The sequence below is a fragment of the Rhinatrema bivittatum genome, chromosome 5 (genome assembly GCF_901001135.1).
Source record: "Rhinatrema bivittatum chromosome 5, aRhiBiv1.1, whole genome shotgun sequence".
NCBI classification, from domain to species: domain Eukaryota; kingdom Metazoa; phylum Chordata; class Amphibia; order Gymnophiona; family Rhinatrematidae; genus Rhinatrema; species Rhinatrema bivittatum.
This window is the reverse complement of record NC_042619.1, coordinates 305,887,961-305,905,987: the sequence shown is the minus strand read 5'-3', so window position 1 is coordinate 305,905,987 and position 18,027 is coordinate 305,887,961. Positions and strand designations below refer to the sequence as shown.

The following is an 18,027-nucleotide window of genomic DNA, read 5'->3' as shown; positions in this document are numbered from 1 at the left end:
TCAATTCTGCAAAGTAGTTCACATAATATGTTAAAGACTTTCTCACAGAGTCAGCTTTCATTTATTTTTATGATTATCCCCAATATATTTAGACTTACCATCATTTGAGAAGGGTATTAGCCCCATTTCCCCTAGAAGTATTTGAAGACGAAGCAGTATTACTAGCCATCATCTACCTTAATAATTAATACTTGCCATACACAGATGTATTATCTCTTGGACATATGACTGCCATAAGTGAATTAGGACTGTCCATACAGTGAGTGCTTTCACTGCTATGGGTTGTTGTCATAATACTGGATAGCACTATAAATACCCTACAGAATTAAGTATGATGTTTCAGACTTTTGCTATGCCTTTGCCTATCATGCATATGCCTTTGTATTTGATCTTCCATCACTACAGCATATGACTAAAATATGTCTTATGCTTTGCAACACCTTTATAACATGTATGCACAACACAGTATGAGTTCTTCTATTGATTCTTGTTTCTTCTATTCTATTGGTTTCTTTACTTTTCTGGTAAGGTGCATTGATTATATCCCTGTTTGCCATTTTAATGAATATTATCCTGGGTAGTTGTTCATAATAAGAGTATTCATTGAAAAGATTTGCCCAAGATATCTAGTATTATATGAGAAACATAGTACTTTCATACTAGTCTCTCTGTGTACTTATCTTTACATATCTTTACATACTATACCACTATTATGTACTTACTTGATTCTGACAGATAACATACGTGATCATGTTATTATGAAGTAGGTCCTTTTTATAATGCAGGTATCTGTATAGCTCCATTATAGAGCTAATAGCTACCTAGTGAAAATTAGTTTTGATGTTATTGTTTGATTAACTAGTGAATGCTTGTGGGAGCATCCTTCATATTAATTAGGAATCTAGAGGGACACACACCTATGCACTACACCTGATAAGTACCAAGGTTAGTGGTTAGGACACATTTTAAGTTCCTTTATCATGGCTCATCATCGAAGATTGATTGATGTGACACCTGTCTATTAAAGGTGTCCCATAGAGGGAAATGAAGAATAGGCCAAGCAGATAACCAAGAATTCCCAGATGCCTCTGCTGTATTGTGGCCTATCAGAGGTGAATGAACTCTGAGTGCTTTTCTGAGCATGACTTGCAGAATATCCCTGAGATCGACCTACTGGCAGGCTCTGCAAAGCCTATAATTACAGGCCAGGAAGACATTAATGACAACTGGGTCCAGGATGCAGGCTTTTGTCTTACAGATGCCTATTTCAACGAACAGAAGCCAGGTGAATGAAGATGCCCCTGAGGTGACAGTTTTAATTAAATCCTGGTGCCAAGAAACGGAATTCATGCTGAGTTTCCTATTGAAACCACAGACTTGCTATGTGTTTACACAATTAAAGAATATCAAAAGAAGAACAGAAGAATACATTGCATCAAAGCCAGGATGATACAGGAACTTGTATGATGGGAGGATGGTTCAGGGAAAACTAGTATAGAATGATTTTTACAATTGAATGGGGGGTGTCATCACAAGCATTTCCTATACAGGATAGATTGTCATGACAACAGCATCATGTGTTTATGGGCGGTTACACCTTTCTGGAAGTTTCGGCAATACTGTATGTTTTAATTATAAAAGAAGGCTCTCTTCCTGTATTAGATGAGATGCAAGTTATTACTAATAGAGGGCAGTCATATTGCATCTCCCAGAACACTTGTCTTGGACTTTCTTATAAACAGCTGAATAAATTATATTTTAAAATCTTTTTCTGAATCGAAGTGTTCTGATTGCCCTGTCCCTGTGATACAAAAATTATATACAATGGAACACAGTCAGCATGGATTTATCCAAGGGAAGTCTTGCCTCATAAATCTGCTTCATTTTTTTGAAGGGGGTTAATAAACATGTAGATAAAGGTGAACCGGTAGATGTAGTGTATTTGAATTTTCAGAAGGCATTTGCCAAAGCCCCTCATGAGAGGCTTCTAAGAAAACAAAACAGTCATGGGATAGGAGGCAATGTCCTTTCATGGATTACAAACTGATTTATTTATTTATTTAAAGTCTCTTCTATACCGATGTCCGTTCGCACATCGCATCGGTTCACAATAAAACAAGAACTTTTAGGCAGAGCCCTTACATATCCCAGGATATATACAGATAAATTATAGGGAGGAGCCCTTACATATGACCAGGGAGAAACAAAAACGGATTTAAAAAACAATTTTCTCAAGTAAACAGTGGAGAGCCTCAGAGATCTGTACTTGCACCAGTGCTTTTTAATATATTTATAAATGATCTGGAAAGTGATATGATGAGTGAGGTAATCAAATTTGCAGATGATACAAATGATTCAGAGTAGTTAATCACAGATTAGGACTGTTCAGCTTGGAGAAGAGATGGCTGAGGGGGGAAATGAAAGAGGTCTATAAAATCATGAGAAGTCTAGAACTGGTAAATGTTAAGTGGTTATTTATTTACTCTTTCAGATAATAGAAGGACTGGGGGGGGGGGGCACTTCATGAAATTAGCAAGTAGCGCATTTAAAACAAATTGGAAAAAATTATTTCATGCAATGCACAATTAAACTCTGGAATTTGTTGCCAGAGGATGTTTTTAGTGCGTTAGTGTAGCTGGGTTTAAAAAAGGTTTGGATAAGTTCCTGGAGGAAAAGTCCATTAACTGCTATTAATCAAGTTGACTTAGGGAATAGCCACTGCTATTACTAGCATCAGTAGCATGGGATCTACTTAGTGTTTGGGTACTTGCCATGTACTTATAGCCTGGATTGGCCACTGTTGGAAACAGGATGCTGGGCTTGATGGACCCTCGGTCTGACCCAATATGGCAACTTCTTGTATTCTTAAATACGTAGGGGCAACATTAACAAAAGATACTCAAGAACTGTAAAATGCAAACTATCTGGATTTAATGCATAAAATATACAATGATATAGAATGTTGTCAAGATATCATGTATTGGTAGGAGTAATACGAAAATATTATCTCCAAGCTCTGCTACTACTTCCAGATGTACTGAAAGATAATTTGCAGAGATTACAAAGGTATTTTTGTTTTATTTTGAATGGAAAGTCCCAAGACACTGGACAAAAGAGACTAAGTTGGAGGCCTGGGCACACCTAGGGAGCGTCATTTTCAGTTTTTATTTTTCCTGGGAATTTATCAGCGGTCATTAGAACAAGAACAAAAAGCAGGCGAGAGCAGTGGAAAAACAAGGACTTGTCATTTTTCTGGGTAAATTGCATTTTTGTTCTTGTAATAAGCACGGATAAATTCCCAGGAAAAATACAATAAAACCTGAAAACGAAGGACCCTCGGCATGCCCAGTCTGGTGCCCGCCCTTGCAATCACGTTTATATTGGTGGAAAGGTAATGAAAATAAAGAGTTTTGGGGTTACAATGGAGCAACCCTGTGGCAGTAAAAACGTAATTGGGAGAAACTGAGTCAAAACAGAGGAATAAAGTGGGGAGCCTGTTTGGGATAAACACAGGAAGATATGGATCTCTGGGCAGAGAAGAGTTACGGAAACCGAAACGTGTGATGGTTTATGTAAAGGAGGAGGGCTTGAACCATTTGATGAGCTAAAAGGAAAACTTGGGCTTTCTTCTAATAAATGTTTTGCTTATAGGTGGTGATTCACTGTAACAAAGCAAGGCAAAAAAAAAGGAAGTCTGAACATGAAGTGGAACTAAGCATTGAAAAGGTCTTTATGAACAGGAAAACTAAGAAAGAGTTGATATCCAGTACTGAGAATTTTCCAGGGAATTTAGAAGCAACCTGGCTGAATTATTGTGAAAGATGGAAAAAGGCCCAACAGTAGATATCTCGACTAGTCAGGAGCAGTGGCAGGCAATATGGCAACAAGTTTTGTCATTCAGAAGATGAGGAGAAGGTACTTAATACCTGTGAGGATGGGTAGGTTTGGATGCAATTGTGAGTGGCATTCAGGCATGCTAGGTGCTTCCCTGCCCCAGAGGGCTATAATCTAAGTTGGTACTTGAGACGCTAGAGGGTAAAGTGATTTGCCCAAGGTCACAAGGGAAGGTCAGTGGGAGCTGAACCCTGGCTTCCCTGGTTCTGTTTGCAGCTCTAACCACTAGGCACAAGGTCTTCACATTCTTCATGCATCGTTTCTTATAAAGTAATTGTTGGAGGGGATATTAAGAAGATGGAACTTATATCCATATATGATGGTATTAGAGATTAATATGCAATCAGATTAGAAAAATAGCTTGAAAAGAGATCCCACTGCGTGCTGAAGCAATACTGCGGGGTATGTCTGTCGAAGGGATTGATGCTGCGAGGCTAAAATGAATCACTCTTCGTGTGGTGGCAGCTAGGGTGGGACTAATTTCTAAATGGAAAGCCAGGCATGGACTGAATGTTAGCGACTGTATTGACAGACCATGGGAATGCCTTGCAATGGAGAAAATGACCTTGGCTGGATAGGACAATGTGGTCTCTCTTCGAGGTATGAAAAATATCCATCTAGATTTTTAAAAAAGTAAATAATTGGCATGTTAGAAAAATATGTGTGGTGGTCATCCTATATAAATCAGTCTGTTTAGCTGTACCAGTGTTAGTTTTAAAACCCTGTACACCAAGTACAATATATGTACCAGCAGACTACAACCCCGTGCTTACTACCAACGCACACTGGGGCAGATTTTAAGAGCCCTGCTCGTGTAAATCCGCCCGGATTTACGCGAGCAGGGCCCTGCGCACCGGTGCACCTATGTTCAATAGGCCTACCGGCGCGCGCAGAGCCCCAGGACTCGCGTAAGTCCTGGGGTTTTCCGAGGGGGGCGTGTCGGGGGCGGGGCCGAGCGGCGCGCCATTTTCGGGGCGGGATGCGGCGTTTCGGGGGCGGGCCCGGGGGCATGGTTTCGGCCTGGGGCGGTCCGGGGGCGTGGCCGCGCCCTCCAGAACCGCCCCTGGGTTGCGTCTAGGCACGCCAGCAGCCCGCTGGCGCGCAGGGATTTACTTCTCCCTCTGGGAGGCGTAAATCCCCCAACAAAGGTGGGGGGGGTTTAGACAGGGCCGGGGGGGGTGGGTTAGGTAGAGGAAGGGAGGGGAAGGGGAGGGGAAGGCGTTAGCGAATTCCCTCCGAGGCCGCTCCGATTTCGGAGCAGCCTCGGAGGGAACAGAGGTAGGCTGCGCGGCTCGGCGCGCGCCGGCTACACGGAATCAGTAGCCTTGTGTGCGCCGATCCAGGATTTGCGCGGCTACGCGCGTATCTACTAAAATCCCGCGTACTTTTGTTGGCGCCTGGAGCGCCAACAAAAGTACGCCAACGCGCCGTTTTTGAAAATCTACCCCACTGCCTTGGGTGAAAATGTACTTTAAAAAAACTCTATGCCAGCCGACCTTCATCAAGAGTCCTGTACCCAGACATTCAAGAAAAAACTAAAAACTTGGCTATTCAAAGAGGCCTTTACATAATCCTCTCTCCCCCCCCCTGGACTTTACGATTCCCCCTCCCTGAAACATCCCTAATTCATCTTAACCTCCCTCCCCCTGCCCTCCCCCATTTTACAGTTATTTCTCGATGCCTATTTATTTATGGGGGGGGGCGGGGTTTAACGTTGCTACTCCCTGTAAAGGTTCTTTGAGTTGTTTCTTACTCCCTGCTCTATGTAACCGTTATTTTATTCATGTTCTATGTAAACCAATGTGATGTGCAAACAAATGTCGGTATATAAAAATTTTAAATAAATAAATAAATAAATAAAGGTGGATAATAAACATTATAAATGTTAATAAATATATTTGGATTTAAAACCATTACTTTTTACTACCAGCTTTCTCTCACACGTATTATTGTGGAATTGTATACTGTTATGGAAAATCGCGTAAAATATTTAATGTACGTGCTTGTGTGCTAAGAACACAGCAGAACAGAAGGGAGTTTTGTGTATTTGTTAGCCTGCTCGGAATGTGTTCATAATGTTGCTCACGCTTTTGTATCAAAGCTCTAATAATTGTAAACAAAGAGAAAAAATTTACTCCCTGACGTCTGCAAAAAGCCTTTACTTCTACGTGTAAATAATCTTTAATAGGACTCACATCTTTCACGACATATTTCTCCAGGCTTTTCAGAGTTGTCTCTTTCAAGTAGCCCTGTGGGAGAGATGCAAAGGAGACAATAGAGGTTTCACTCATGCCACATTCACCCCTTCCACCACGTACAGGAGTCATCCCCTGCCTCATCTTCTGATGAATCTGATAAACATTTCCCCAGTGGATGTGGGGAGAATCCAAAAATTCTGTTGAACTTGAACCAGGCTGAAAGAAATCTGGTTCAAGGATGACCTCAAACTGGCCACACATCTCTAGTCTTACCCACCAAACAGAACAGAGGAGCAGAGCAAGTTTCCCTCCCTCATACCTGCACAGAGCAGCAGTTACCAACCTTAACAGAAGTCATGGTGGTACTTTGCAGAGTGATAGTTACTACCATAAGCAACACTGGTTGGACCATTTGGTCTTTATCTACCATAATTTACTATGTTACTATGTCACACATATACTCTGCCCACCACAATTACCCTTATCCCTGTTCTGATAGCTGGGGATGCATTATTTGAGTAGAGAAGGAAATTAATTTGATCGCCTCTTATTTCTTAAAAGTCTCCCCCCAGGATAAAAAGATGACTTTTTACGTTTCAGCCTGGTGGTTCAGTGATAGTGTTGCATACCACCATGAGGGGGGAACTGGGTTTGATTCCTGACTCAGGTTTTCCGCTTGTTGCGATCCTGCTTGTGGGATAGGCTCACAAGCAGTCCCTTACCTCTCCGCTGCCTTCCGACGCCCGGAGGCTGCTGACATATCCTCGCTGCCGCTGCTGTCTGCATCAAGGCTCGTCCATCTTCACGGCCTGGAGGCCGCCGTTGCTGAACTTTCTTCGCAGCCAAGTGGCTGCCGCTGATGCTCCTCTTCTGCAGTGGGCAGACCGCCGCTGACTGCAAGGCCTCTTCGTGGCTAGGCCCAACTTGCTTCTCTCATGTGGCCTGGAGGCCGCCGCCAACTCCGCTGGTTCTTTGCGGCCTGGGGCCGCCGTTGACGTCCCTCTTCCCGTAGCCTGGAGGGCGCCGACAACGCCATCCTCTTCTGCGGCCAAGAGGCTGCCCCAAAGCTCCTCTTCACGTGGCAGGAAGCCGCCATCTATCTTCTGTTCTTCGCGGCAGAGAGCCGCTCTCGTCAAGGCCTTGGTTCCTTTTCCTGTAGCAGGACGTCGCTCTCCAAGGTCCTGCCTCCTTAGGCGCGGAGCCGCGCCTCTTCAGCCTATTTAAAGGGCCAGTCCTTCTGGCTCCTCCTTGTGATGTCATCCTGGGTGTTCCTCTTCAGCCCTACAAAAGGGCTCAGCCTTCAGTTCCTCTTTGCCTTCGCAAGGAGTTGGTCATGGAGTCGGACCTCTCCTGAATCTTCAGTTCCAGCTCTTCATTCCAGGAGTCCTCTGTGTTCCCTCTTCACTTCTTCAAGGCACTCTATGGCGTTGGTGTTCTTTGTCTTCGTCCATGGTTCCTGAACCTTCGTCTTGATCTCCGTTCCATGTCCTGGTCTCTCAACGGATCCCATCCTCTTGTCTCCAGATGTCCTGATGTCTCCGTGTTTCCTGATGTCCAGCTCTTCTTGTCTTCAGATGTCCAGATGTCCCCTTGTCGTCGGATGTCTTCATCCATTATGTTCCAGTTGTCCCTGTGGTCCTCCTCTCTAGAGGTCCCTGATGTCCAGATGCCATAGATGTCCCAAAGCCTAGATGTCTTGATGTCCCAAGGTACCAGTGTCCTTTCGTATCCGATGTCCTACGTTCCAACCCTGTTCCAAGTCTCGCTCCTGATGTCCTTTGTTAGGTTCTGATCCTGAAATGCCATCAGTCCTTAAGCTCCAGGTTCAGCTTCGCTCGCCCAGACCTCGTCTCCAGCTGACCTTTCCAGGGAGTAAATCCGTATCAATCCGGCATCCGTTTCCGGTGGCTGGAGTCCTCTTCCAGTTGGACCTGTCTTTGAGCACTGCCCAGATTCCTCTTCGTCCTGAGCCTCAGTCCTGTGCTTGTTCCACTCTCCACATGGTCCGCGACCAGCCTCTTCAGGTTGTGTAGGGTGCGCCATGGGACATGGTGGTCTGCGATCAGCCCACGTCAGTTGTGTAGGGCGCCCTGAGGGGCAGTGCCTGTCTAAGTCTGAGTATCCTGAGTCCTTGTTCTTCTTCCTTCCAAGTGGTCTTGTCCCATCCAAGTTCCAAGAATCCTTATCTCGCCCCATCCGAGTTCCAAGTTCCAAGAATCCTTGTCTCGTTCTATCCGAGTTCCAAGTTCTTCCCTGAAGTCCTTCCAAGTTCCAAGTTTTCGTGTGAGCCTCTCCAAGTTCCAAGTCTTTGTGTGAGCTTTTCCAAGTTCCAAGCCTTCGTGTGAGTCCTTCCAAGTTCCAAGTGTCTGAGCTCCAAGTGTCCCCGTCTCATCTGAGTTCCAAGCTCCAAGTGTCCTTGTCTCATCTGAGTTCCAAGCTCCAAGTATCCTTGCCTTGTTCAAGTCTTCAAGCCTAGTCCAAGTCCAAGGTTCCGTCTTGTTCCTAGTTCCAGTACCATCACCTATCCTCAACCTCTGTCCATCCTGCTGCATCTGCCGCTCTCTAGTGGCAGGTCCAAAAGGGCTAATGAGTGGCCGGTGGGCTACCCCAGAGACCAGCATTGCATTGCTGGGTTCTACCAGTGTGTGCAGGTTCAGCAGAGGTTAGGGCGGTGGTCAGCCTGCTCCTCCCATGCTTGGACACATCTTGCCTGCTGCGGTGCTTCCACAGAGCTCCTCTCTGCAGTCACGTCATGATCCAAGCTCACACATCTCCCCGGAATCGGGAGTACTCCCTAGTGGTGTTGGAACCCTCCCACAGGTTCCAACACCACTCCCCAGGACCACAGGGGCTAGGGATGCTATGGAGGCAGAGCTCTCAGCTCCATGGAGGAGGGGGGAGTTAGTCGTTGTGCAATGGCGACACCTAGTGGTCAGATATAGGGCTTAGAATTGCTGGCCAAGAACTGTTGCTGCAAAGACTGGGATAAAGTGAGGAAAGGGAGGATATTAAATGTGGGAAAAATCCCTGGATAGTTGTGAATAAAGGCTCATAGTGTTGCAGCTTGATGCTGCTGGAGAGGATAGTGGACCCTTGGGCCGACCTACCGAGGGTGACAGGGTAGGCCGGGAGGCAGAGATGCAACCTGGCAAAGCTTCACCCAGAGCCGGGGACCCCCTGGGAGGAGCCCGTAGGGACCCGGGCCCTTGGGACTTAGGCGCTGTTAAAGAATGTCCAGAAAGGCTGAGGCGGAGAGAAGGCCGGAGGCCTATCAGCAGCAGAGGAAGAGCGGGTCGAAGGTCTGGACCAGCAGGGACGCCGGAACCAGGGCAGGCAGAGTGAGATAAGAGTTCGTGATACCCGGGTAGGGTTGGGAGCCGGCTGCGCTGAGCAGAAGGTCAGGTGAAGGCAGGGCAGGCCGAAGGCTGCAGCGGAGTCAGAAGCAACCCGGAATTTGAGGCAGGCAGCAGGCTGTAGCAGAGTCAGAAGCAAACCGGGGTCAGAGGCAGGCAGCTGGAGGTCAACAGGAACGCAACTGGAATCAACTAAGAAGTTGGGAACCTCGTTGCAAGGCGTTTAGGGAACGTCTGAACGCCGGTTATATTGGGAGCCGGGCGTGACGTCAGCCACGAGGGCGGGGCCGGGCTTCCGGAAGCTGGGCGCGCGAGACCGGAGAGGAGCAGGCCCGCAATGGCGACCGCCACGTGGGAAGAGAGAGGCCACCGGGGCCCGGACCGGGCGGAATCCGGCGACTACTGGAGCGGAGGTAGGCGGGCCTGAGCCCTGTCAGGAGAGGGGCGGTCGGGACCGCAACACATAATGCCAGATCTCAACCCTGGTTCCTACTGGAACTCACAGGAGCAGGAGGAAACCAGCAGGTGTGAAAAGATAATGTCATTAAACATAGCTCAAACTTCAGAAAGAATTTTCACCGTGTTCAGCTCCATGAATGTAGCTCTTCCAAGCCAAATGCTCTTTCAATAGGCAATTCCTGGAAATTAACTTCTGTGCATTATTGTGTCACTAACCCCCCCCCCAAAATGTGGTGCCTGAAGCCTCTACCCTGCATCCTCTAGAAAGGGGGATAGCGTGACAGGAAAAAGCATGTACACAAATAATGATCCCAAACGTTTTGCACTTCTAAAAGTGTGGCAGAGAAGGAGCAGCCCTTATCGCAGCTGTGGCCGGATCGGTATCTGGCTCTTGCACTGGTCGCTTCTTGCATTCCCCAGCAAGCGGCAGAGGGCAGATAATGGCAGAGTTGGAGGGGCTGGGGGGCCCCCTGAGTCGTGCACGCAGCCTTACCGAGTCATGCACGTAGTCCATGGCATCGCGCACGTCCTGCAGGATCGAGAAGAAAGACATGAAGAGGTTCCCGTAGCGGTAGCCCTTGTCCAATCTGTGAAACAAACACAGCATGTCATGCAATGCACCACGATCTGTGGCTAACATGATTTTCCTCCCAGCTGCAGAAGGGCAAAGCACCGTCCTGAGTGAGCATGGCTAGCTCCTGAGGGCAATATGATTTCCGAGAGGCTCTACTCCTTCCTGGGAGGCAATTGATTTCTATTTAAGATATAAAAACACATACACATAAAAGGCTGAATGTACTGAATTCTGAATGTGTATGAAAGATTGTAGCCAGGGCTGAAGTCTTGACGACTAGTTCTACTGCTTACACGTTTCAAACTCGTGCCACTTCAACCCCTGTTTGTGTCCATTGTAAACTAAAAATGTCAGTTGATATTGGTTTTATAAGGTCACCTTTGTAAAAAAAAAAAAAAAAAGCAAGCTTGGCAAAGCCCCCACCCTCCCCCACTGCCTCCTACCTGAGCTAATGAAGGTTAATGGGATGTGTTTATAGTCGGGCTATGGAGAACTCTCTGATCCAACTTCTGAGAGAGAATTCAGAGCCTCTCTGCTTACATAGCATGACGCAATCTAAACTCTCCCCCTCTCTGCTTACATAATATGACGTAATCTAAACTCTCTGGTTACGTAGCATGACGCAATCTAAACTCTCTCCCTCTCTGGTTACCTAACATGACGCAATCTAAACTCTCCCTCGCTCTGATTACGTAGCATGACGCAATCTAAACTCTCCCCCCCCCCCCCCCTCTGGTTACATAATATGACGTAATCTAAACTGGTCAGTGTCCCCGTACGGGTTTGTTTTGTGCACACCGGGAAAGGCTTTGGGTGTGATCTCAGCCTCTCAGATTTACCACTACTTGCACTGTGCTCTCCCTACAGACCTGAAGGTTGCTTTCTGAAGTGAATGGTTCCTGTGAAAAGTTAACAAGCCCCAGGCGGGTCTGAATCCTGCTCTTGCGTGTGCTGACTTGTTTCTGTCTCTGCAATCTGCACTTAACAATGGCAACTGCTAAACGAGAAAACGTTTGTGAAGCCACGCATTATTCAATTGGTATCGTCCAATTGAATCCTGCAGTTATTCAGTGTTGCGGCCATCAACAAAAGGTTTTAGTTTCACTGCTCTTTGTCTAAAGAAGTGACATCTTTAAAAAAAAACACTTTCATAAATTCCTGGAGAAATTTTGCTGTTGGTAAAGATAACTCAGAGAAAATAAGAAGGTCTTACTTAAGATATCTGGGGCAGTTTGAGAAGAAGTCCACCAGGCAGGCATAAAGATAGGTCTCTGGAGAGACAGAGAGAAAAAGAGTTAGGGTCCTGAAATGGCAGGGAGAGCATATCCCAAACTGTGACAGGGTTACTCAATGCCAACATAGAAAGGCTGTACGTCTGGCTTTCCAGCCGGGTTTGGCTGCTGTGTGGCTGTCAGTGTCACAAGCATTTTCAGCTATGGGATGGGCAATAAAATCAGCAGTTCTCTGCTTTACCACCGAGGAGCCCCTGGCCCCATCACCCTTAGCATAACCAGCGTTTGAAGAAAGGTCAATAACAATTTGCAAAATCTTCCCAGTGGTTCAAGGACACCCAGAATTACAGTTATTCTCACCCCAAACCAACAATCTAACATGCTTTAGTTTAGGGTGTCAAAATGACAAGAGCACTTAGTAACTGAAAGCTAATTTTAAGAAGTTTTTACACAAATACGTACTTACCTCCCCAGCCCCTGTAGAAACAGCATTTAAAAGTTATCCCCTCATGGATTTAGAAAATTGACCCTTAAAAGCACAAATTGCCCATTTTGCCTGCCTTATAGGATGGGTGAGGATCCGATCTGGCAAGATCCCACACATAGCAACATCTGAAACATTTTTAAGAGGGAAGGAGGAAGGCAATGCGTAACTCCTGATATTTGCAAGAGTCTGATGGCATTTAGAGGGAATGAGGTGAAAAGAATGCTTGCTTTACTGACAAAAATGAGGGTGGCCTTCACGCTAAAGAAGGCAGGCTGGTATCTGAAACCAGTTTTAACCCTGCACAGAAATGCAGCAGGAGCTCCATGGATCAGGTGCGCTGTCGGTACTGGATGAAGACAAGGCAAGTGTGGGCACCAAGAGACACCAGGAGGAAGTGCTTGGGGGAGCTGAAGACATCCCACCCAGAGTACCAGGACCAACCCTGCCAGAACAAGGACAGAGCATGATGCCTTAGAAGGAGGGGCCTGACGGAGCCAGGAAACGGGGGTTCAAACCCTTCTTTCGCCCACTGACACTCCTCCTAACCTTGGCAAAGCCATTTGGAGCCCAAGTTTTTAAAAATTGCTAGGCACCTTTATTTAGGAACCTAATCTAGACTCCTGTATTCTGCTGTTTTTAGGAACCTAAATATTGCACTGAACAGAGGTGCTTAAACTTAGCTGCCAGGTGCTGAAAGTCCCTCCTAAAACACCTGTTCAGATGCAAAATGACATTGAGGGGCCCTACCATGTGACACGGTATTCGTGCCATTGGCCGGCCCCTGTCACATGGTAGGAGTAATGGACGGCCGGCACCATCTTTAAAAATGGCACAGGCCATCCAGTGCTCCTATCATGTGACAGGGGCCGGCCAATGGCACGGAGACCCTGTCACATGGGCAGGGCAAAGGGCCATCGGTGCCATTTTTATTAGTGGCAGCCGCCGGCCCGAGAGCGGGAGATCGCTCCCGGGACCCCCACTGGACCACCAGATACTTTTAAAAAGTTTTGGGGGGGATCGGGCGGGTGAGGGAAGCTAAGGGATCTGTTTTAAAGGGTCGGGGTGGGTTTTTTGTTTATCAGCTCGGGCGCAGCCGATTAAAAAAAAAACGATCGGACCGCACAAAAAAAATTTCACAATGTGAATCGGAATTGATTCTGGTTCTGATTCACATCTCTACTAGATAATACCTACAATACCTGAATGTAATCCACTTTGAAGGGCCGAAAGATGGAATATAAATAAAAATAAATTGTCATTGTACTAGATGGGCCATAGGGTCTTTTTCTGCCATCATGTTTCTATGTCTGAACAAATTAGTTGTGTCTGTCTGTGACTTAAGAGCCTGATTCACTTAGTTTTTCTCCCGTAGACACAAAATGGGAGAACAGCTTTAATGAGTCAGGTCCTCGGTGGTTTTTTTTTTTGCTTCTTTTATTTTTGGCCTGTCACTTTCCTCTTCACCTCTGGGTTTCCACCTCAGTTGGAGCCAGCCTCTGATGGGCTACGCACCCTGAGAGAGACAGACGGGGAAAGAGAGATCTGGGTGGTGACAATTGAAATCAGGAGTCCTCAGTCCCCAGAACCACAGGAGACAGAACTGGAAACAAAAGCAAAAGCAGTATGAAACACAAATGGCCAGCTGAGAGAGCAGGACATACCTGCCAGGTTGAAGAGGGTGTTGAGGATGTGAAATCGCTTCGTATCATCTCGCTGGATGAATTTGTTGGGATAGTAATTCCAGATTTCCACCCTTAATAGGGAATAAAGACACACTACATTAACGTTCTCCTGGTGCTTCAAAAGAGAAGACATTACAAGTTTACAGGACCAAAGAAAAGACAAAGGTTATCTGTTATGCTGAGATGCTGACTTGTTACCTGTCAGGACGTGATGGTGTCTCTGCATTTTTAATCAGGATTGGTTTGTTATTGGCTTTAACCTCTCTTCCTTCTAATCGGCCTCCACTTCGGCAGAGAGACAGAGAATTTGAAGCAGATAAGGACCATAAGGGCCCATCTAGTCTGCCTGGGTCCATTTCTGATGTAGTGCCATGGACCAGAGTAGATCTCCAGCTTTCCCGTCGCGCTTCATAGAAATAAAGATTATCTGCACTTCCCTCAGCCTTCCTTGAATTGTTACTGTTTCTATCTCCACCATTTGCACTGGGAGGCTGGCCCATACATCCACTGCACTTCCCAAGAACAAATATTTTATAATGCTACTCCCGAGTCTACCCCTTTGAGCCTCATTTCATGAACTTCTGTTCTGGATTAAAACTTCTTTTCCAGTGAAAAATGGTTGTGTTACGCTTGCTGCCCGTGGCAGCCCCGCAGTGCGGCCCTCTCACCTCTCTACATAAGCTTCGGGCTCCAGCTCCTCATCTCTGACAGCAGTGGGCTGCCACTCCCGACCTCGGACTTCCGCCAGCACCTCCAGCCCTGCTCCACTTCCTGGGACCTCCAGCCAGGATGCCTCCATCCATCGGGCCTCTCTGCAGGGTTCGCAGAGAGATGCCGCCAGCGCCGCGCCCCTCCCTAGGCGCATGCACGCACACCAGTGAAACGTTTAAAGGGCCCATGACAGGAATGATAACGTCAGTTCCCTCAGCGCTTAAATGCTCAGGCCTCGCACTGAAGCGTTGCCTTTGCAACAGATCTCCTTGGTCTCCTGTTCCAGGTTTCCTCGTACTCGTTGCTTCTCCGTAAGCCTTGCTTCGTGTTCTTGTTTCTCCAAGTTCTTGGTTCCTGTTCTGTGTTCATCTCATCTGTGTGCTGATTGACTTCCTGGTTCTGACCATCGCTTTGCCTGACCTTGCCTGCCTTCTCCAAGCCTGACCACTGCTATGCCTGATCTTGCCTGCCTTCTCCAAGCCTGACCACTACTACATCTGACCACGCCTGCCTTCTCCGTGCCTTGATCATTGCTCCATCTGACCATGCCTGCCTTCTCCATGCCTTGGCCATTGCTCCGTCTGACCATGCCTGCCTTCTCCGTGCCTTGACCATTGCTACATCTGACCATGCCTGCCTTCTCCGTGCCTTGACCATTGCTACGAATGACTTTGCCTCAGACTTTCTTAAGTCCAGAGTTCCACGTTACTTGCTACACCTTCCAAGTGCCGCCAGCTTCCATTCAAGCTTGACAGTGACTCCTCTGTCACTATCCTCTGGACACGGACTATTTAGGCTTCGGACTCCCTTTGCTCAGGCACCTTCAGTTCCTTGGTGCTTGAGTTCCTGTTCCATATCCCGTCCAGGATAGGACCACGCCATCTGCTGGCTGCTGTCTCTGGGCTGAACCATCTTCTACCTGTACTTAACCTTGAGGCCCGCCTAAGTCCTGCCGGCCCTGGCACCCGAAGGCTTAACCCGAGGGGAACGTGGGCTGGTATAGGTGAAGCACCAGTGGCCTCCATAAGAACATAAGAAAATGCCATACTGGGTCAGACCAAGGGTCCATCAAGCCCAGCATCCTGTCTCCAACAGTGGCCAATCCAGGCCATAAGAACCTGGCAAGTACCCAAAAACTAAGTCTATTCCATGTAACCATTGCTAATGGCAGTGGCTATTCTGTAAGTGAACTTAATAGCAGGTAATGGACTTCTCCTTCAAGACCTTATCCAATCCTTTTTTAAACCCAGCTACACTAACTGCACTAACCACATCCTCTGGCAACAAATTCCAAAGTTTAATTGTGCGTTGAGTAAAAAAGAACTTTCTCCGATTAGTTTTAAATGTGCCCCATGCTAACTTCATGGAGTGCCCCCTAGTCTTTCTACTATCCGAAAGAGTAACAGCTTCAGCCCACTCTGCCTGCTGACGGTGGGGACCCATAGGCCCTCACCTACAGGTTGCATCAACCCCACCGCAGCCCAAAGATCCACCTCCTATGCAACAGGTTGCAAAGGCCATGGATTCAGTGGAGCCGAGTGCCTCCCAGGTCATCACCAACCTGACTTCCAAGGTACAAGTACAGCAGCAGTTCTTGGAAGCATTGGCTGCCTCCACTGGATGTCTCCATACCCGGTTCAATGTCCTGAACCGGGATTTAGCTTCTACTTTGGCTTCTCCTTCTCAGCCACCTCCATCCTCATCATGTGCCTTATTGGTACTTCCAGTGCCTCCACATTTCAACGACGACCCCAAGCTCTGCAGATGGTTCATAAACCAGTGCTATATGCAATTTGCTCTGCAGTCTTCTGTCTTCCAGGACGACTTGACAAAGGTCACATTTATCCTGTCTCGCCTCAAAGGGAAGGCCCTGGCCTGGGCTTCCCCCCTGTGGGAACGCTCGGACTCCTTGCTAAGAGAACTGGTTCAATTTGTGGCTGTATTCAAACGGACCTTTGATGATCCAGGGCAGCATGCTGTAGCAAGCACCAGCCTACTACATCTTTGTCAAGGACAATGAAGTCTTTTGATTATACAATAGAGTTTCGGACTTTGGCTACTGAGCTCGCTTGGCAGGAGGACTGCCTTCGAGCTATTTGCTTGGATGGTCTCTCCTCACAATTAAAAGATGAGCTGGCTGCTCAGGAGTGTTGTGTTTTGGACATTGAGGTGTGGGCCCTTGGTTGCTGCAAGAGATGGCACCTCCCACAGGGCGGAGCCCTGCGGGGACTTGCCATGATAGGCTAGCTCTAAGCAGAAATGGACACAGAGAAAGTGAGTCTTTATTATACTGCAACGTAGATGGTAATGTTCTGTCCGAAGACTGTAGAGTGGAAGGCAGCACACTGTCTCACCAGGTCCCGAAAGGGAGATGGGTACGGTAGTGGTCCGTGAAGCGGGATAGGCCGAGAACCCAGGCCTAGATGGAAAGGCCAGTGAGAGTAGATCTGGTAGTGGTCCGCGATGCGGGGTAGGCCGAGGATCTATGGAGATAAAGATGAGACAATACAGAGACAGAACTGGAGCAGTAGTACTCTCTCTGATGCTGGTAGCTGTAGTAGGAGAGAAACCCTGAGGAGCGGAGGTCTGGGACAAAATAAGGCCCCCGAGGAGCGGGTACCTTAGGCATCCTTGTAGGAGGTAGGCAACTCTGAAGGGTAGACAGGAGCGAGGCAAGGCCCCCGAAGAGCGGGTACCTTCCTCGTTGGTATCAGGTAACCCCGGAGGGTGTAGGAATGAGGCAAGGCCCCTGAGGAGTGGGTGCCTTAGGTGTCCTCGTTGGTAGCAAATAACCCCAGAGGGTGTATAGGAGAGAGACAAGGCCTCCGAGGAGCAGGTACCTAAGTCGTCCTGGAGCGAGAGTACACAGAGTGGAAACATCCGGTAGTGTAGAGAGATCAGCATGGAGGATTCCTTGCTAACTCATATTAGGAATCGTGATCGGAGATTAAATATCAGAGCTTGTGACGTCATGCGGTAGGGACTCCCCCGAGGTTCCCGCCATGACGCATGTAAAGGAAGGGGCTGCGGGCGCGCGCGTGCCCTAGGTGACTCCGGGAGAAAGATGGCGAACACAGTCGCCCATGCCAGACTGGGGATGCCGGAGGGGTCGGCATGGAGAAGCAGAGGTAGCCATCTTCCCAAAAGGAACTGAGTCAGGCAGGAAAAAGGTGAGCAATAGAGGGCGCAGCCGTCTGCGATCGACGGGCGCAACAAGGAGCTCCCTCCCTCCTTGGAGGACCTTATAGATTTGATAGGCCGAATTGACCACCGCCTTCAAGAGTGTCACTGGGAGAGTTGGATGCCCAAGAGGCCCGTGAAGGTTTGCTCCCGTTCACCACCCATTACTAACTCCACATCTAGTAACAGCAGAGTGGTCAAGGCGGAAGAACCCATGCAATTGGGTCGAGGGTAACTGGCACCGGAAGAGCACCTCT

The 18,027-nt window shown here is 47.7% G+C and overlaps 1 protein-coding gene across 2 annotated transcripts in view; it reads right to left on the bottom strand.

Annotated features, from left to right (window-relative positions):
• Positions 1-18,027, bottom strand: part of LOC115092864 (cytosolic purine 5'-nucleotidase-like) — a 148,146-nt gene that overhangs the window by 60,746 nt on the left and 69,373 nt on the right. For both annotated transcript variants that reach the window (XM_029604239.1, XM_029604240.1), the window contains exons 5-8: positions 13,859-13,950; positions 11,692-11,749; positions 10,398-10,491; positions 6,090-6,143 (exon numbers count right to left, since the gene is read on the bottom strand). In XM_029604239.1, the coding sequence (XP_029460099.1) occupies positions 6,090-6,143; positions 10,398-10,491; positions 11,692-11,749; positions 13,859-13,950 (298 nt within the window). The remainder of the gene's footprint in view (positions 1-6,089; positions 6,144-10,397; positions 10,492-11,691; positions 11,750-13,858; positions 13,951-18,027) is intronic.